Here is a 15,240-nt window from a genome sequence, read left to right as displayed (position 1 = left end):
ACTGTATAAATTTGCCTAAAAGAAAATCGACTGACAACATAATTAACATAAAACTGAAAACTTAAAAGCACATACTCCATGTCATTTTGTAGTTAAGGTCACTTTGCAAGGTCAGTACCATAAAATACATGAGTTTTGATACTGTACATGAAAGGTTTATGATACAATACAAGTACTTCCCAAAACGAAACATTTGATGAAACTATAAATGCCTCCATTGAAATGCCATTAGTGCATTTTCACCCACTGGTCTTTAGAAAAAGTTCCTTTATGCTATATTGTAATATAAATAACCAGTTGATAAATTTCTCAGCATTTGTCAGCCAAGAGCTTCAATTTCAAAATTTCAAGATTCAATCACCCAAGCATAAGAGGAATGAAAAAGTCATCTCACATTCATCAGCCTTTATTATTGTACATAATTTTCAGCGACACTGCGGTGTACAAAATTCATCTTTAACTAAAAGAATAAATCACATTTTTTTCTTTCAAAAATTTCCACAGCAATTTTGAAAAATTTCTATAATCAAACATCTGGATAGCTTTATGCCAATTGTCTTTGATTACTATGGCTAATATAGATATATATATATATATATTTATATATATATACAAAACTACAACATATATCAAATCATTGCACCTTTAGTGTAATATACAGTACATCTTATGGGGTAATAAAATACTCTGGAACTATACAATGATACACATGTGAACGTGAATTCATGCAACGTAAGAAAAACAACTTGGTAAGAAACACGTGGTACAGCTCAGCTGGAATAGATATGATTCCGGACAGACACAAGGCAAACGAGACTCGTGACCTGCTGGTGAGAAGTTGGTCGCCAAAGCAACTTACCACTGACGCTACTAGTTTCAAAAGAGAAAATAAAAGATAGAGGGGGGGAAAAAAAGCTGACAGACAAGACAGACAGACAGCTACAAAGGGGGTTTGATCAACAGACCACTCTAATGATACGCTTAAGATATGAGAGGGTTCTGGCGCGGCTGTGCAAATCATAGCAACTGTATAAACCCGACAAATGGTAACGCAAGTCTCTTGATTCACACAGCTATGCCTCTGCTTCTTTCACTTACTGATGTGTGTGTGTGTGTGTATATGTTTGTCTGTGTTTGCTAGTTTACAGCAGATTCAATATGGTTAGTATGATTAAGGAAAAGGTGTACGTCATCGTAAAATAACGGGGAGGAAGATGAAGCATCAAAAAAAAGGCATCCCATCAAGAAGGGCTTGGAAGGGAGGAACAAAAGGACTGAGAAAGGAAAGTGGCAGAAGAAATATGAAGGACAACCAATATATACAACCTTCAGGCATGGAGCCAACGGGGCCCAAAAATAATGCACAAAAATAAAACACAAAATTTCTAGTCACTATAATTCACTTGTTCAGTGTGTTATCAACCACTGGAGCATCAAGGAGCCAACAGACCACCAAGGATTGCCAAAAAGCCATACATGTATGATGTCAGAGCCATCTTCTGAATTCTTGACTATCACCCACTCCAAAAGCAATGATTTGTTTTTATATGCACAAATATATGCTGTATGTTAAAGAGTACCAATTTTGGGTTGTGTGTCAAAATAGTACCTTATACTCAAGATTGATACAGTGGACAGCCACCTTACCAAAGTATAAAAGTGTAAATTCCCATTAAAATCTAAAATGTTCATGCTCTTTGCACTAAATTACCAATCCTAAGTTAAATTCTTATCGACAACTAAGACGATTAAGGCCAAATCACAAACAGCATTAGTATACAAGACAACCATAGTCCAATTGGTGACAGATCTACTGCCACGAGTACGGAGACAATACTGACTGTAGAGATAGATAAAAGGAAAAAAATAAATGTAAATATCAAGTTGAAAACCAATTTGATAAACTTCCATTGGACAACCAATTAATATAATTCTATTCAATCACAGTTAGAGCTTGTAATAACGAATTTTTATGTATATACCATACCCTAATGTAGACACACACCTACGTACTTTTATTTCTAGTTTTGATTACAAAATTATCTAATCTATTTACACCAAGCTTTTTCCTTTATACGTAGCCAAAATAACTTGAAAACCAGCGACTGTATCATAATACACCTTCCCTTATAATAATGCCACATGTTAATACAGTTCACAGAGATCTGACTCTGTCCAAAATTCAAGAAAAACAATGATATCCATTGTTAAAAAAGAACCAAAGATCAAAGAAGCTTACTTAACAGGAAATTCAACTAACATTTGCTAATCAACTCTTAAATTCCTAATTATTTGTTAATGAGTCTAAATAAAATTATCTGCTAATATGACTAATGGTATTTGAACTAAACATTGTCAGGTTTAAATTACAATAAAGTGTTTACAAGATAGAAACAAATGCCCAAATTGAACAATGAAAAATCAAGCAGTTTTACAACTGAGATCCACCAAGTCAACATACCTTTACCATCCCTACCCAAAAGGCTCACAAATAATGCATCACATTCTTCCTTATGACTCTAAAAATGTGATTTTCTTTAGTAAACAATATATCTAATTAGTAACAAACTACAAATCAACATAACCTAAAAAATAAATGCTGGATTAAGCAGTAGCCACTGCAATACTTCAAAAAGTTTAGAGTATACATTATATTAAAAACAAATTTCAAATCACAGGACAAACAGACACATGAAGGCTATGCAATAGGCTTGCAGTCATCATAATCAAAACATCACAAACCCTAGTGCCTCTTGAAGCAAATACAAAAAAAGCCCCCACCCAAGTTAAGAAAAACCTTTGATTAAAATTAATGAAAGGAAATTTTCTTCAAGCAGCAACATGAAAGACTGCACTGATATTCACTCAATTCAAATAAAACAGTGGGGAAAAATCGTTTAAAAAATGACCTGCCGATGCTGCTGGTCGTAGCCATGGGTCTCTTCACAAGAGCGGTGGTGACCACAATGCATCGTTGCAATGAGCACAATGCTTTAATAATTACAAGGATAATCCATACTATTCATCCAAAGGTGAGGTAAAGCATGAGACAGCCATCACTTAAAATTGAAAGGTTTCTGTTCTATGCCTCGAGGCATTCTTATTGTAGGTCCTTAGGGCTAACCACAATATGCGGTACATTAATTCATCATTGGAGAAAGGGCTTACACTCTGAGCTTATTAATCCTGGTACAAAAACAAAATCGGCTTCGTACACGTGACTAATGCACCAGACTCAACTCCTGTTTCGTATCACGAGGAACGTGGGGGAGAGGAAAAAAGGAAACAAATAATTTGGAACTGTTTCTAAGGTATCTGGCCAAGATAGAGTGCTCCTTCATAAGCTTTTTTTTTCTACTAATCTAAAAATCTGGAAGATAAGCATGAAACCAGCTCATCCTAAATAGAAACATAAGTTAAAATAATAGGATTTCTTTCACTAACAAGGGACCACAGGTCGCTTCCTCCATTCAACAGAGGCAAGCTAAAGATGTCTTTAAAAGGTATGGCTATGATAATAATAATAATAATGATAATGTTCTAAAGTGACTGACAAAAGTACAGCACTGAATTTGCTGAAACATCTCTAGTTAATCAGCTAAGGCATCATATCATCAACCATGGACGTGAGTATTACTTAACCCTCACCTTGAGCCGACTCCTTGCACGGCAGTACTGCATTCTAATCTATTACCTGAGCAGCTTATACAACCACTGTCAAGATATACAGTACTACAAAACTCTCCTTAACTCTCTAGGTCCTGAAATGCTTTGTAGAATGCAAACAAAATTAAGAGCAATATACTGTATTTTGTCTTCAAGAGTACAATACTGAAAACTGGAAGGGCATACCTAAAAAGCTTGACTGAACCTGCTGAGGACTGACAATAATATCGAATTGAGGAAAAAAGCCTTTTTTTTTTAAATGTATCAAGTCTTCTATAACACAGGGAGATGTATACAGATTTACAAAATATCCTTTCTGAAAAACAAAATTACCGCTGGATAGAAGACCCATTCATCAGCATTAACAATGGCATCACGCAATCTGTCAACTCTGCATTTTTCGATGTTATCATTGATACACATCCAAATTCAAATTTCACTTGAGTCACTTTTCAAGGATTGGCACACACAGTGCCACAAAACAGTACATCTGGAGTTTTAGTTTGTAAATTCCTGTTGCCAGGAAAACAACAAAACAAAATAATGAAGCCACAAGACTTCATTGTTCGACATCAAATAACTCTTATGATGTACCTGGGATCACATAATTTCTGTCACTGTAGTTTTATAACACTCACTCACATCTCACTTATTCTGTCACAAAAATTTTCATGAAGTTCAGTTACAGTCAAATGGGGCTTCATTTTTCTTAACACTTCTTCCAACCTTTGTCAAGTTACAGTATCCGACAAAAGTAAAAAGGAATAATGTCCTCCCCTCCTAATGGCGTGGGTTAGCATCCCTATTCCTCCGATGCTTCCCAACTGGCACAAACAACAATAATGGCACGTAGGCATTTTCTTGTGACGATCAAAAATGTGCAATGGCTCAGTCATATGGATGTTCGGGACACGACCGATTCACCTGCAAAAAGCAAATTGCAATTAGTTGACATAAAGTCTCTCATCTGTGGATGTAAATAACTCTCTACTTCCACAATGTATAATACTGAAGTTTAACCCCAACATACAATATTCACTGATACTTAAGAAGACTGATGAGTACACAAACCCCTCATATACTACAAAGACTAATATCAGCAAAACGTTCAATTCCCTTACAATACATGAACAAATAGCTTCAGGGTGATGAACCACTTCTGCATTAAAAACAAAATACAGTTAAGTACTTATAGAGTAGAAAAGCCACATCATACTGTATTTTGGAATCTCTTTAGTTTGTAAAAGCATCTCCCTCGACAAAAACTACTGAAAACCATAGATTCCAAGTAATCATAAGTACAGTACCGATATTAACACTCACAATCATCATCATCATCATCACGCTTTTATATCACCATTTCCCTTCATACCAGGTCTAGGTCTTCACCTATCTCCTTTTCCACAATATCCCTGGACTTCCAATAGGTCTTCATCCTACTGCTCCCTTATCTACTGCTTTTCTGACCAAATGTTCTCAACCTTCTTCATCACTCATCCAAATTATGTAAATCTTTGAGATCTAAATCTACTTTCCCGTGCCTGGATACCACATCTCTTTGCCACTTCCACGTACAAAATACAATCTTCCAACCAAACTCTAGCATTGAATCTTAACATTCTACAGCCATGCTTTTTCCAAATCATTTTTTTTCTCAGTACCAGTTTTCTGCTGCTTAAAGTAATACAGGACTTTTGTACCAACCAAAATCCTTTGCTCTCTCTAATGATGGGAAAATTTTATTTACCATTAGTCTCGCTTTCTCTCTCCATTCCATCAAAGTTGCAGCAACTCAATTTAGTTACAGCTCTTTCTTCTGACTTCATAGTGCAGTGGCCCCAAAGTAACAGAAATGCTCTGCTTCCTTGAACTGGCCATCGATCACAACATCAATACTCCACTTCCTTCTCTTTCCCATTTGTTTGTGTAACACATTTTGGGCATCAAAAATTTCTAGCTCAATTATATTTTGTAATACTGAACATCTCTTGTGACATCTATTACTGTATTCAGTAGACAATAGTGAATTCACCCCCAACTTTGCTTCTTTCTACTTCCCATGGCTTTTTTTTAACATTTTTTTTGAGTCCTCTCCTTCCATTTTTCCAGCTCTCTTTTCTCATCTCTCTCTCTCTCTCCTCTCTCTCTCTCTCTCTCCTCTCTCTCTCTGGGCCTCCTTTTCCACCTCGGTTAACAGTTTCCTGTATTACTCTCTCCTCTCTCTCTCTTAACACTCTCTCTCTCCCTCTCTCTCTCTCTCTCTCTCTGGCCTCCTTTTCTGCTCTCGGTTAAAGTTTCCTGTATTACTGACAACAGCATGGTACTCAGTGCTGATCCTTGGTAGTCACCAACATTTACTTCACATTCTCACTACCTTAACAAGCCCACCTAGTAGTCTCAGCCTTCGTAATATTTATCAAATCACTTTTATCAGTACTAAGGCTGATGCCTTTCCAAATTTCACCAAGGTGCTGTACATCCTCTTACTTTTTGCAAAGTACTTTTCCTGCAGCTGCCTCATTATAAAGACCGCTTCTGTTGACCTCTCTAGCAAAATGCCAAACTAGCTATCACTGATTTCAAATATTTTTCTCAGCCTTCCCAAAACAACTGTTAGGATCCTGAGCCTTATTCCTTTGTAATTTCCAATGGTAATGAGCATCCCTTCTCTTTTGTGTATTATAATTTAAGACTACTTTCTCATTCTTATGGTCATTTCTCTTTCTTTTTCAGATTTCTGTATATTCTAGCGAACTAATGGATGAATGGATCTTCACCTGCTTTTATCAGATCATCATGTCCCTCTGGAAGGCCAAGGAGCTTTTTCATTTTTAATCTTCCAGAGGGCCCTTTCAACCTCCTCACAATCCACTTCCTTCATATATTAGACCTTAAAAACACTGCCCAAATCATTCCATTATCTTTATTTTCAACATTAATTTCTAATTTATCTTTTGTATATTGTGACTTTTTGCATCTATCCTCAGCTACTTTCTTATCCTTGATATTTTCAAATGATGACTCCATTCCTCCTGACCCCTCCTCTGTGTCTTTATCGCCTGCATCTTTGCTGCCTCCTCTTTTCCAGTGAATGTACATCTCTCTCCTCTTCCCTGTCTATCTTCTGCTAGAGCCTGACGTTTCTCTTCTTTCTTTCGACTGACTTTTGTACATCTTTATTCCATTACTGCACTAAGTCTCTTTCGAGAATCCTTCCCAGTTGTCAGGCCACACACTCCTACTGCTGCTAGTAGTTTGCAATGACTATTTTTTAATGACTAATTCGATGACTAATTTTTTTTTTATGTTTCCTTTTGACTATATATATATTTTTTTATACTTCTGACAAGCTCTTTTTTCACCTTTCTATCCCTATCAAATATGCTCACAGTAATGTACGTTATGTTAAGTATGCTTCAACTGACAAAACAACGCAATCCTTTCTTAGAAACTGTCTGTACTTCTCATCACAATTGTATCTATGTGTTTTCCAGCTTCTTGCATGTCATCAACTTCTCTCTGGGCTTTTTAAACTCATACTCAGAAGATTATAAACGGATAAACAAACAATAATGATGCCACAATGTAAATTTTTCTCCATGTCACTATTAACTCCTTCTGTACATCATTTGTTGAAAAAACCTCACTCCATTAAAGCTTTGCACTCTTGACCATCTCTGTGATTCAATCTATTACACTACACTCCTGGCCAACTCCTTTGACTCTATCTATTACATTCATCAGACAAAACTATCTTGAAGTAACCACTGGTCTCACCGCAAATAAGTCTAATACATGGCCACTTCTAATCAGCTTGGTCAAAACTAAGGTATCTTCTTTATGCTTCCTTCCTTGTCATCATATCCTTAGTCTTGCTCAGATGATTTTTAATTCTCTCTTCTGTAATCTACTTTTGCATCTTCTAAATATCTGCAACATCTTCCTCTGGTTCTGCTGTTACCTACCAGTGTTATGCATAGATTACTTCCAAGGGGACCCTCTTCCTACACTATTGTGTAGCTTCTTCATTGCTATGATACACAGTAAAGGGTCAGGTGGAGAACCCTGACGGCCACTAACATTCAACACATTCTCCTGAAATGCGTGCCACTGTTTTGAATCTACATTTTCTGTTTTTATATGTCACCGTCATTTGCTTATGGATTCTTCTTGTACCCTTCACTTTAAGGTGCCTGTAGAATTGCCTGTCCTGGCACTCTGTTGAATGTTTTCTCAAGCACAGTTAGTATAACTGTAACATTTCTCTTTTACAAGGACTTTTTACTGCAGTTGCAGAATTTTATAGAATGCCTCTCTGGCCAGTGTTACTGCATGATGCTAAACTGTCAACTAATTTTAACAATTTTTCTTAACCTTTCTCCCACCACTTTTTCTCATACTTTCTTACTGTACTCTAGAAAGCTTAGTCCCCTACAGTCTACCCACTGTAGTTTCTTTCTTCCTTTGTTAAAATTCCAATTTCATTCCCCACATCTTTCTCTTCGTGCTTTCTCGTTTAATTAATATTTCATTCAGGATCCTTCTTTGTAAATAAATTAGATTGGTTGGCTCAAGTGATGTTTACATAGCTTGTTTCAGGTAGAGATTTCAGTAATTATATCATACCCTACAGCACAGCTGTTTTATTTTCTTATATAACATGGGCTCAGCTTCCAAGAAATTTTGCTAAGGAGAATACTGTAAATTTACTTTAGGGCACATTTAATCAAGACAGCGTGTGAATATTCTTTGTATAGAACTTGTGATAACTGTACTGAAGATATACTCAGATAAATAAGCACACATTAACTTTGGGCATAGTAACCTAGAGATGTCACATGTGTAATTTACACTGAAGGATAACATAACACTCATTGCCTAATTTTAGATAAGTAACCACCTTAAACTTAGTAATCGAAAAATTACTCAATGCCAGAATCATTTCATCACAACAGAAGGTTCTAGATACTTCAGCAACTAAAGGAAAAGAGCTAGGTGTAAATTCTCTATTAATTAAAGTATTAACAATTAAACGGTAATAAAAGCCTTGCAGAATGGGATAACAAATAATCTTACAAAATCTAATGGCTATGGCTACTCTGGACTTTACCACATGCTATTTTTTTCAATTGACAGTTAGATGTGAATGTCTTAAAACTACCAATACTTACAGAACTTCAGGAAATTCCCCTGATAGCTGATATCTAAATAAAAGTTTGTAAAAGGGATGCAGCTTAAGAATATAAATATCAAGACAAAGTATTTCAGATCCAATTACAGTTGATAGGCTGATTGGACAGATGGGGGCATGGCCTTTTTTGCCATACACCAGAGCCAGAGTTCAAGAGGGACCTTCAGTGAGGTCATGAAAAATTAAGATATGGTCGTGAACAAGAAGATGGAAAGTGCAAACTGGGATAGTAGTTAAGAAAAAAAAAAGTATGATACAAAATGTTAAGGAGAATACAGACACAACCCTACTTACGAACGAGTTATGTTCCGAACGGCCATTTGTGCCTTGATTTGTTCTTACGAACGAGATGTTCCGAACGGCCATTCGTGCCTTGATTTGTTTGTAAGTTGGTTTTTGATGTGCAGAGCATAATTTTTGTTGATGTTTACAATTCAAATTTTGCTCTGGGTGCCTATTCTGCTAGTAGAAATTTTTGCAAAGAACAGAAGTTAGTTTATTGACAAAATATACATAACAGCAAAAGGGGAGTGCTCCAAACGCAATTTTAACTTGCGACCGTCTCTGTTCGTAACTCTGAAAGTTCGTAAATTGGGTAGTGTCTGTATATACATAAAAATGTTAAGAAGAACATACATAAAAATGGTAAAAAATATAAAGGCTGGGTAAGAAATGCAAGGTTTGACTGGAACTTCTAATTAACAAAATAGAAGTATCAGAATCACCCTCATCTGCCCCCTCCAAAACCGAGCTTATCAGGCAAAACTGATAAAACTGGAACCTTTCAATTACAGGCGATATATGGCACAGATAAGATACAGTATGATAACTGGTTTGCAATGGGATGATAATTTAAGGCAGTCCTTACCTGGAACCATTCATCTATGCATGATTTGTGATAAATACATAGACAAGGGAGCCTTGCAATTGTGTCTCCCTGGCAAAGATCCTCCAAACAAATCACACATTCCCCTTTATCCTCCGTCAGCACATCCTCTGTAAAGTCAGACCAAAATATCAAACAAATATTCAAACCTGAAACAATGCTATGCAATCTGGTGGAAAAACAAAACTTCTGAAGGAGTAAAGGTAATCAACAATGACCTCTTAAAATCTTGTGAAAATGAATTTTTGAAATGTGTAGATGAAAAAAGATTTATAATCACTATTTTCTTCTGTTCAATCTGGTTAGATATGCATTTAAAAATGCCTAAACTACTATGATACGAGAGTTTAAAATGCATATTATTAAAACCTCCATTAACACATTTTCAATTCACATAAATAATTTTAAGTGTTAAGTATATACAATATACTACAAATATGTGTTGTATATTTTTTTTTCTAACATGTCCACATAAAGAGAATTTCAGAGCAACACTGGCTGTAAATCTGCAAACACACAGGCCATAAGGCAGGTGATTTGTTATTTTCTTGTAAAAAGATGATGAAAGATTTAAATTCACATGGAGCTTGAGGAAAATGGTCACCAAATTAAGTCATATTCTGAGTAAGACAGGAACAGAGTCTAGAAAGAACAGGTCAGCCAGAAATCCCAAAGTTGCCCCTGACCACAGTTCTACTTAGTACCCATGTACATTGATTTATCTCTTTCTCTTTCTGAGAGAGAGAGAGAGAGAGAGAGAGAGAGAGAGAGAGAGAGAGAGAGAGAGAGAGAGAGAGAGAGAGAGAGAGAGAGAGTTTATAAAAACTGTCAAAACTGCCCAAAAGTTGCTTTATTCTGATTGAAAAAAGGGAATCGTCATCCTTCACTTCCCCTCCGAAAACAGATTAAAACAATCCGCCATAAAAATCCGCCCAGGACGGATATTAGTCCATTGGTACTTGCCAGATAATTAAGGGAAGAAGAGAAGAAGAGGCAAAAGTTTTCCCTGTTTTGCCTCTGGTCCATTTCATTTTCCAAGTCATGGAAAAATATATAAAAAGTTTTCGATGAAGAAATTCTATTTACGAAGTTGGGCCAAGGGAAGGACAATGAGGAACAGAAGAAAAGAGAGGGAGGAAGAAGCAGTGTCAGATGAGAGCCTCAATGAGGTCCTCTTGTTTTTCATCATGTTATGAAAATATACATTTCCAAATACCACTGATCACTCTGACCTGATGTCTTTTAGTTTTCTTTTCCCATCTCCCACTAGGACCAACAACAGTTGACTAGCAGCCAAGAACTAAATTGCTCTTTAGTCCAGCGGGCAGGATGGATCTTTAGGAGACATGCCTACATCGTTCCCACCCCATCCTGGTATCGAGCACAAGTCTCCTTGCTTGCATACTAAACGTGCTACCAAATGCAACAAAATGTGAAGGACAACCCAGAGCAGTCAACTGCTAGCCACTGATATACTTCATTGTATGGGTTAAAAGAAACACAGTGAACTTTAAGGACAAAGGATCTAAAAAGTGTAATTTCACTTTCAAATCACCCTCCTAACTGCTAATGAGGGAAACATTTTGACTCAACCTTTGTCTAATTTGCACCAGCAAATTATGATTAGATGTGGATAGTGCAACTTTTTTTCTCTCTCTCTTTTTGGCAGGTGGAAAGACACAAAGGGTACATGGTATCAGTGTCAAAGACTTAATATACATGACTGAAATTGCAAAATTATCTGGAACAGCGAAGCGGGTTCTCGCTGGACAGCCATTTAAGAGGGCAAATTGACCGTGAAACAAATAGAAAAGATTCTGGACAATCCTCGGGTTGAAGCTTTTGATCATCATGGGATAATGAACCGAATGTAAAATCGCATTATGCTTAAGGGGAAAAGACTAAATTCAATTTATAAACAAAGGCGCTGTTGAAATTAACTACAATTTTATAGAACACATACATACATACGTATGAATCATATTCAATGCTACATGTACAAATACACAGTTTCTTGTTAATTTTTTGGGAGTCAAATACACACTTGGTGTAATTTCTTTTGAAATAAAGAATAGTGAAAGATTAAAAATATGACGAGAGACAACGTAAATCTTTATTACACAAGACAAGAAAAAGATAAAAAAAAATGAAACATTAAGAAATATTCACATGAATATTTGGATTATTGTTAATAATAATTATTGACAATATTATTATTGACAACAAATTCACAATGTCACGGTTAAATAAAAGTATATTAAAAACACACAATTACTGTACAGTATATCAAATTATACAGTTTATTGATATTTGTGGATTTTCAATATACTATTATTATTAATAGGTCAAAATATTTAACTTACAGAGCTGTCAAAAAGAGTTTTGTCTTTAATAACAAAATTATAGCTTTTATCTAATAACTGGCAACTCATTTATAAACTTTTAAGTGGATAAATTGAAAATGATGACGAATGACAAAATTTATTTGAATGAATTCTCCTATGGTGACTGATACTAAAACCAATCTGGCCTTCTGCTAGCACAGGCTAGGGATATATATACTGAAGGCAAAGAACCTGACTATGTAATATACCTGAAAATTATATATATAAAAAATAAGATATCCCAGTTGCTAAGATGGCAGCTTTCTTGTTATTTCTTTGTCCCATTTCTTTAACACTTCACTCTAAGTTAACTTTTACAAACTTCTTTGTTAGCTCACTTCTTTAGCATCTTTCTTCATCATTCTCTTTCAATGAACTTTTATAAACGTGAACAGTGACTTATTTTCCACGCTGCATTTTTTAAGCTCTCTCCAAACAAACAAACATCTTTTAAAGGGAACGTTTGTAAATATGCTGGTTGAAAATGAACGTGAAATTATCAGTACTAGTCTGTCTAAGATAACTGCAATGACCCAGTGGTCAATGATGTAAGATGTCACAGACCTTTTTATATTGTAACGCCATATTATGGTAAACAAGACAGCCACTGGCCACAGCTCACCTAAGCCACAAGGATCATACTAGAAAGTATATGATTAAGATTTTTTATATTCATTCCAAAGGAAACTCTGGACCCATACTGTAGCCCCTGGGGCTATGGTTGGAGCCAAGTTGACTGTGCACTGCATGAAGATGAGTATGAATTAATATGACAAACTGTAGCTCAGTTATTCCTGAGAAAATTTGCAAAATTTTTCATACTTTCCCGAGTACAACTTTGGACGTTGCTAAGTAACCAATTGGTTCTTAGCCACGTTAAATAAGTCTAATCCTTCAGGCCAGCCCTAGGAGGGCTGTTAATCAGCTCAGTGGTCTGGTAAAACTAAGGTATTATTAACTTTTCTGAGGTAGCAACCTTGTCCTTGAGACCATGGTTTGGACATACTCAAACTTACAAGACATGAGGAAGCTTTCAAGTGAGTTTTGTCCAATCTGGTCCAGCAGTTCAAGAGATAATTATTTCTAAATGACCACATCCTATTTTCACTGTTCTTAACTATCTAACCCTTAGAAAGGAACATGGTCACTTCAACCAGGAACAAACTTGAGTTCCCTTTACTCAAGGCTGCTTTCTAGTAGAGTTTATTCAAACTGATCCAGTGGTTCTGTATTAGACAAAAGTGTGAAACATTTTTATATATACAAATTACTGATAACCTTACATAAGAAAGGTTCACTAGCTTCAAGCTCAAGTGAACTAAAAGTAGTCAATCAATAGAAGTTTAAGCAAGAGGTAGTGGTTTTGGAGATTGGTCAATTAAGCACCGCACAGTTAAGAGAGAGAGAGAGAGAGAGAGAGAGAGAGAGAGAATTTCTATATAAATTACCATACAATTATAACTTGGATGAGAGAGAGAGAGAAAGATAGAAAATTACCATACCGTCATAACTGGTGTGGAGAGAGGAGAGAGAGAGAGAGAGAGAGAGAACCCAGAGAGAAGAGAGAGACCATTAGCCCATTATACTGATGCGTGGCTGACCAGGGCATATGACAGATGGCACTCCAAATCGGTCGGGTAGAACAAGTTTGGAGCAAATGGGGCATGAAACCTGCAAGAGAATTAAAAGAAAATTAATACACGATGAAGTTTTCAGAGATAATTGAAATTAAAAACATGCAACATGGAATGTAGGCATTGAAGAGGCATATACAATATGCATCAAAAATACAGTACAAGTTTAATTAACAGGTGTCAAGATACAAAACCATTACTATTGTATGTAGTATAAATATATATATATATATATATATATATATATATATATATATATATATATATATATATATATATATATATATATATATATATATGCACCTAACACACAAACATTTGCCTCGTCAGTGAAACTTATCATATACACTTTGTATGCAGAAAACTGGGTCTTCAACAATCTTCTCCAGGAATCTGGAGTGAACCTCCTTCAAAACACACACTAAAACACACACACACATTATAATCTTATATATATATAATCTATATATATATATATATATATAATATATATATATATATAAATATATATATACATTATATATATATATATATATATATATATATATATATATATATATATATATATATATATATATATATATATATATATATATATATATATATAATAACATACCTACTGCACCTGATCATCGCCACATCTGATGATGAATCACTGAGCCCTTCATCAGCCATGCCCAAAAGAAGCCTCTGAGAGCTAATTAAAGATAACAAACGGCACTTCCACGAACATAATCTTTACTTATATATGATTCAAACCTTTTATAAGACACACACACACACCCAGGTGGTGGGGTCGCCACTTTAAAAGAAGTTTAGAGCCATTTGTCATTGCGTGGTGTTCGCCATGTTTTAGTTTATGATTAAATGGAATAATAATTTTTATGGCTTCATAATAATATATATATATATATATATATATATATATATATTTTTTTATAATGATTTATAAACTAAATGGAATAATTTTTGTGGTTTTATAAATATATTTATTTTTTATTGATCTACTTATTTATTCATTCATTATTTTGTTTTGACAGTCTTAATTATTTGTTTGTTCCTTTGCTTATTTAGTTTATTTGTTTATATTTTTGATCTAAATAAAAAAAATATAATTAATAAATATATCTCTTCATTTATTTATCCTATTTTAATCTGTAACTAATTACCATAATTAATGTATCTCTACAATTATTTATTTTGAGAGAGAGAGAGAGAGAGAGAGAGAGAGAGAGAGAGAGAGAGAGAGAGAGAGAGAGAGAGAGAGAGAGAATTTAAATCATATAGCCTACATGTGCAGTCACATACATATTCCGAATGAAGTGTATGGAGGGAATCCTTCCTACAAAAACGCCCCAGGGGTAATGGAGAGGTTCGGGAGAAGGGGGGGGGAATGAGGACTATAAAACCTTCCCCCCCCCCTTGCTACTGAAGGGGCTGTAAGCGGACGGAGTTTGGTGTAGTGTCTCATTAGCCAGC

At 35.2% G+C, this 15,240-nt stretch overlaps 1 protein-coding gene across 4 annotated transcripts in view; it reads right to left on the bottom strand.

Moving 5' to 3' along the window:
• Positions 1–390: 390 nt before the first annotated feature.
• The window catches only part of LOC136854986 (E3 ubiquitin-protein ligase znrf2-like), an 86,189-nt gene continuing 71,339 nt past the window's right edge, over positions 391–15,240 (bottom strand). For 3 of the 4 annotated variants that reach the window (XR_010857853.1, XR_010857855.1, XR_010857854.1), the window contains exons 3-5: positions 13,705–13,798; positions 9,726–9,853; positions 391–4,590 (exon numbers count right to left, since the gene is read on the bottom strand). Coding sequence is in view for 1 of the 4 variants with exons in the window: in XM_067131666.1 (XP_066987767.1) it covers positions 4,555–4,590; positions 9,726–9,860; positions 13,712–13,798 (258 nt within the window). In the remaining 3 variants the exon portion in view is untranslated. Of the gene's footprint in view, positions 4,591–9,725; positions 9,861–13,704; positions 13,799–15,240 lie in introns of all 4 variants that reach the window. The other variant, XM_067131666.1, reaches the window with a different exon arrangement.

Source organism: Macrobrachium rosenbergii, chromosome 30 (genome assembly GCF_040412425.1).
Source record: "Macrobrachium rosenbergii isolate ZJJX-2024 chromosome 30, ASM4041242v1, whole genome shotgun sequence".
Taxonomy (NCBI): domain Eukaryota; kingdom Metazoa; phylum Arthropoda; class Malacostraca; order Decapoda; family Palaemonidae; genus Macrobrachium; species Macrobrachium rosenbergii.
The sequence above is the reverse complement of the archived record's forward strand: the minus strand, read 5'-3'. Positions and strand labels throughout refer to the sequence as shown.